The following is a 6000-nucleotide window of genomic DNA, read 5'->3' as shown; positions in this document are numbered from 1 at the left end:
GTGTTATGTATAGTGTAGTGGGTGGGCTCACGAGTCAGACTACTGACTTTAATAGTTTCAAGCATATCTGGTGCAGTACTTTGCTGTTAATAGCACTTTGGGCTAACAGTGAAGAGTGTTGATGGAATTTGTTACGTTAAATTCTCGGTTAATTGCAAACAATGAATCTTGGCTAAAGTAATTTTTAGTAGCTTGCCACTTCACTACCACTTATTTGTGCACTTACAGGAAATTGGGTGCAGTTGACCATTAATGGAAGTGAAAGCAGGGCCAAAGACAATAGTTTCACTGTACTGCAGATTGGCCATATTCCAGGTGGCAGTGTAATTTATTATTAACAATCTAGCAGTAGTGCAATAAGAGGCGCATTACTGGTGTTACTGCATACAATTGCATTACATCAAATTTCAAATGGAACTTACTTTCTGAATCCTCTTTCCATTAAACACCAAGTGCTGAATAAATCACAGTGGATGTGGGAGACATCAGTAATTTTAAAATCCAACAGCTCTGTGCAGGGAACAGAGGTATATACTGTCACAGGTTAGAAAACAATTGCACAATGTGATGTTCATTTACCTACAATGCAAGTGCAACTGCTGAACAAGAACAGCAAGCAGTGGGAGGTTATAGTGGAATTGGTAAGAAGGTTGTGGTTCAACACAAAAAGTTTTGCAATGCATGTGCTGATGTAACCTACACATGAGATGGTATTTATTATAATCTAAATATTGAAATACACTGTATTTCCAGGTAAAGTCATTTAGGCTAACATTTATTTTCACAGCAACAAAAATAAATAGAACAAGGAGTCATACATATTTTAAATCACAAACATCTGTTAAGTCTCTGTAAGAACAATTCAATGTTCTTAGCAAATAAATAGATATATACATAGATCTGCACAACTTGCTGCAAAGCTTTATGTATGTTTATGCAATACATTGCAACAGTCCTGATATCACAGATAAGCATATTATTAACATTTATTTCTGTTTAAAAATTTCACACATACCAACAACATTAAGTACAAGAAAATATGAACCCCTTGAATTTGCACAAAAACGTGTGCTTAAGATATGCACATGTTGCAAAAGGACCTTAACTGGTTTCAATCTTTACTTTACTTTGAAACCCTTATAGATACACACTTGATATGCAAGAGACAAGATGCCGACTATTATCCTCCATCCCACTCCTGCTGTGCTACAAACCCTGTTGCTTTCTGTTCAACAAATAACAAGAATTTCTCCTCTCCAATATGGTACCAGTTTTCACTGAAATTCTACTATAAGAACAACAAACCACTTTCTTTATTACAGTTGTTGCATAAGAGGGAGGGAATAGGATATGAAAAAGTACCCTATCACTTCTTATCATCAAGTAATCAAGCAAAGGCAGAAAACTGAATGAAATTTTTGTAGGAATCTAAGATTTTGGCTGCAGATTAAGTCAGATAATTGACATGAAATCATGTGTTGCTATACAACACATATACTAAAGGCTACTGACATGTGGCATTTTACAATCTTTGTTTTTTCAAACCCCAAATACTGTTTTACATGGACAAACGTACAGTAGCAGCATTAATTATTCAATGGTACACATACTATTAGTATGAACCTTGTATGTAAACATTAGTTTTATTTTCATAACAACTGTCCAGTGTGTCAAAATATCAGTACTGGTGTCACAGGGTATGTAGTACTTTGTTTTATTTGCTGAACTATGAAGCTAAGTCAGTAAGTATCTGCACTTCTGCTCTATTTATCTTTAGGCTGCCTCTATGGCTTTGCGTGCTCACCAGCCACTACACTGCACCATCGCCTTCACCTGTGGTACGTTACAGCGTCATTACATCTGCTTTGTACTGTTGCAACATAAAGAAGTCTGTGACGCTCTGTTTGCACCGTAGAAGAACAGCGTTCCATCCGTTTTTTGTGGTCTGAAGGTGTACCAGCAGTGGCAATTCGTAGAAGATTGTCAGCATAAGATGGGGACAACGATTTGTTCGAAAGTGGTTGGTTGAGTGTGAAGGACAAAGAAAGAGTGAGTTGTCCAGCTACAGCCACAACTATGCCAATATTGAATCAGCCCATCAAATGACTGCTCATCATGTGGCAAACCATATACAGATTAGTTATAGCACACAAAATCGTACATAATGAGCCCAACTTTCACAAAATCGGTGTTAAAAAAAAACTCTATGAAGAGCACAAGTGTAACTACATGAAAATCTGTCGGCACCATCATGCTAATGAAAGTGAAAAATTTCTGAAATGAATGGTCCTCTTAAAGATGATTTAAGTGGCCACCGATTCAGCTCCAGTCAACAGGCAAAAGAAACAGTGCATACATGGCTTATTGTGCAATCAAATACCTTTTTTTCAGAGGGTATCACAAAGCTTGTGCAATGATGGACTAAGTGCACTGAAAAGCAGGATGATGATGTTGAAAAATGATATCAATAAAAATTTTGTACTCTTGTAATAAATTATAAAAATTGACTGTAGATACTCATGACTTACCCTCATATATATGAATAAAAGAAAACACTACCTACCATAATTTCTAAATTCTATAACTTCAGACAGCCTCAATCTTATTTAAAGAACATGATATTCAAAACAAAGGTTAGAAACTACACCAAGAAGAACTATCTGCTTTTAGTAGTTTCAGTAACTGAAAAATTATAGAAAAGCTAATAAAACACAGAACAGTAGAACATTTTTTTCCTACATTACTTTCAGGAAATGATAAAACGGTTCCATCAATTAGGACGAGAGCAAATGTTTTTTCCATCTAATTTGGTGACCCCAGGGCATGACAATGAAAAGGGAAAGACTTGGGGTGAAGGGTGATGAAGAACTAAAAATACCTCTGCGATCAGGTCCAGTAGACCATGGGATGCAGCACCGCTGGCTGCTATTCATGCACATAAAAATTTAATGTATGCCTTTTTCTATATATTTCCATCCCTGTTAGCTCATTGTAAAATACTTCTGGAGTTACATTTCTTATCTATAACCGGCTGCAGCTCATAATTTGTATTCTGGAATTTGATATGGTGTTTAGAGATGCAGCATCAGCCTTCTCATACTGAAAATCACAGCGTTCACAATAATCAATTTAGGAAAACCACTGGAAGCTTAACTTGGATTGTCAAATGAGAATTGAAACCTTGCTCCTCCAAAATTAAAACAAGTGTATGAAAGACTGTGCCATATTGCTTGGACCTGTTTACAATCTTCAATATAATCACCAATCCAATCTGTGCATTAATGTAGTTTCTTTCTGGAAAGTTAACCTATATCATATCAACACATCAAGAAATAATGCTTAAAAATGGGAGGGGGGGGGGGGGTGTTCTTTAATTTCTGCCAGACTTAATCCCTTGGATTTCAACACTAAATTATATCTTTGTTTGAAATTTAAGGCTTTAGTTAACCTTCCGGCCTTGTTATTTGTTTTCTGTGATTAAACTGTTGATTTGTCTTCCTCCACTCCCTTCTAAGATAATGTTTCCAGAAAGGTAGTCCATTTCAGATATAGCCTATAGCTTTTATTTTCATTTCTTCTAACCCAGTTCACTCATGATAACTACATAAAATGCAACCTGTATGTTATACTGACCTGAGGGGAATTTCAAGAAACAGTTTTTTACTTTCCATGTGCCCAACATGTTATCTGACGTTTAAATATACGCATCTAGCACTGTTTCTCATTTTATTCCAAAAGATTATGAATGAAATACAAGCCACACAACAACTGCTGTTCAAGTACCAATGCAGCCATAGAAGTTTTTATATTCTGACTTACATTTCAATTTGGTATGTGGTGGATGTTTGTCGACACGTTTGAGAATGAGCAACACCACAAACTAGCTAGTAGTGCATAATAAAGTACTGTTTTAAAAGGACAGACTGGTAGAAATAATGTTCTTCAAATTCATTATTACCAACCCACTACTGTAGATTAATGCTCTACTTTTTGTTGTTGTCCAAAATAAGATTTTTAATGGCTAGTGAAACACCCATAACACGAGCATTTTAAAGCATGTTGAAAATTACAACATCGCAAATCTTACACAAATTAAAATATTTTTATTTATTTTTTCTGAAGGGAAGATGAAAGCAAAGTGTCCATAGCAAGAACACACACCCCAGAAATTGCCGTAATTTGCTATGTGACTGCAGAGTTTCTTCAAGTCATGAAATGCATCATCAATTCACAAAGGAAACAGGAAGTTTCAACACATGTGAAAAATATGCGTACTGACACTTGACAAGCACACGTTATAAGAGACCTGCTTGAGAAAACAGACTTACAAAATTTCTAATGCATGTCATTCTACGACATCTCTCTTACCTTAGTAAAATTTTGCCTTTGTTCAGCAACTGCCTCACTTTCATACACTATCAGTATGAACTGAGACTTTTTTCTTTCCCCCTGTTTCAGCTCTCAATTCTCACCTGTCTATTGCTTATTGATAGCAACAATAAAAGTGTAAGTGTAGAAAACAATTCTGAATTTTTAGGTTTTCTCTCATTTTCTATAGGCCTGTCAAACTTGTAGTTACTAGTTATAACATATTCCATAAACTGAAGAGAGATTCAGGCATCAGTTTCATCAGAAACAGGGAAATCAGGTGATAGTGGTGTGTCTGGAGTCGATGTAGCAGGAGAGCTTTCGGTGGGGGAGCTTTCAGCTGGTGATGTGGTGGTGGGAGACTCTGAGGACTCATCTTCTGCAAGTGCTTGCTGCATCTCCCTCTGCCGCTTCAGGCGGCGCTTCACCGCCATCACACCTGCAAGCACAAGAGGTAAACAAATTTTTTTGCAGCAAATGGACTATAAATAAAATGAATGAAATAACAACAGCAGATGGAAGGACGTTAGTGTACAGGAAAAGCAGAAAAAATCAACTGCTCATCTAATAATAAACAATAATTACAGCAGCAACAACAAGTGTGAGTTTTGTAAATCCCCATCTAGTGCGTCCCCAAGTGGTGGATATGCAAATGCCCGATAGATATGCAGGGTAGGTGGGAAATAAAATACCACCCATGGACCAAAATAACAACCAAAACCCATGCTGCGCCTGACTTGGAGCAAGTGGCCGTATGGTCAGCATCTGTTCACCACGAGGTGCGGCTGTAAACATGCTTGAGGAACTCACAATCCCTGGTTCTACACCACTGGCAAAAGTCAAAAAATTGATGACAGGCAAACATGACTCATACAAGTGAAGGCAGAATTACCTCAGGTGGACAATCCACCCACACTGATGTGGCAATCAAGCATTTGGATTCTCAAGAGCTTGGACTTATACAAGAGATCAAGTTGGAGTGCTCTGATAAACTTCCATGAAAAAGCGCACACTTATATTGGCGCTCTCAACATTCAGGCACTCAATTGAGCAAGAAAACTAAATAATCTCACAACAGAACTCATGAAACATAAAATCCAAATTCTCGTCTTTCGAGAAAGATGTTTCACAGATTCAGCAACAATAGACTACAACAATCACAAAATCTTCAAAGATGGAACAAACAAGAAAATTGGCAAAGGAGCGGCACTATTTGGCTCATCGTAAAGAAAAAATTTTGGATTCAGTATGAGATGTGAAACCCATCAGCAACTGACTTCTGACCTTAAGAATTAAACACACAAACAGAAATTGCACTTTTATTAATGTACATGCACCAATTAAAGGGGACAGTGAAACAAGAGTTTCAATACAAACTGAAAGATTCCTCACAGAAAAACCTCTAGTTTGTACATGTTTGGATTTCAAAAGGGCGTACGACGAATTAACATGGGCCTTCACTATTTCAAATTTTAGAAGCGAAGGGACTGGATCCCAAAACCTGAGCCCTCATAAAGCCAACTCTATCTGGAACAAAATCTAAAGTAAAATTTATGTGGAAATCTCAGAACCTTTTGACAAGAAAACAGTAGTGACAAAAGGAGATGGACTCCCTCCTTTTCTGTTCAACGT

General features: G+C 37.0%; 1 protein-coding gene across 2 annotated transcripts in view; it reads right to left on the bottom strand.

The window, feature by feature from the left end:
• Nucleotides 1–731: 731 nt before the first annotated feature.
• LOC124718964 overlaps nucleotides 732–6000 on the bottom strand; it is a 41666-nt gene continuing 36397 nt past the window's right edge. The window contains exon 7 of one of the 2 annotated variants that reach the window (XM_047244633.1): nucleotides 732–4807. In XM_047244633.1, coding sequence (XP_047100589.1) covers nucleotides 4614–4807 — 194 coding nt within the window. In that variant the 3' untranslated portion in view covers nucleotides 732–4613. The remainder of the gene's footprint in view (nucleotides 4808–6000) is intronic. The other variant, XM_047244635.1, reaches the window with a different exon arrangement.

The sequence above is a fragment of the Schistocerca piceifrons genome, chromosome 10, assembly GCF_021461385.2.
Source record: "Schistocerca piceifrons isolate TAMUIC-IGC-003096 chromosome 10, iqSchPice1.1, whole genome shotgun sequence".
Lineage (NCBI taxonomy): Eukaryota > Metazoa > Arthropoda > Insecta > Orthoptera > Acrididae > Schistocerca > Schistocerca piceifrons.
The sequence above is the reverse complement of the archived record's forward strand: the minus strand, read 5'-3'. Positions and strand labels throughout refer to the sequence as shown.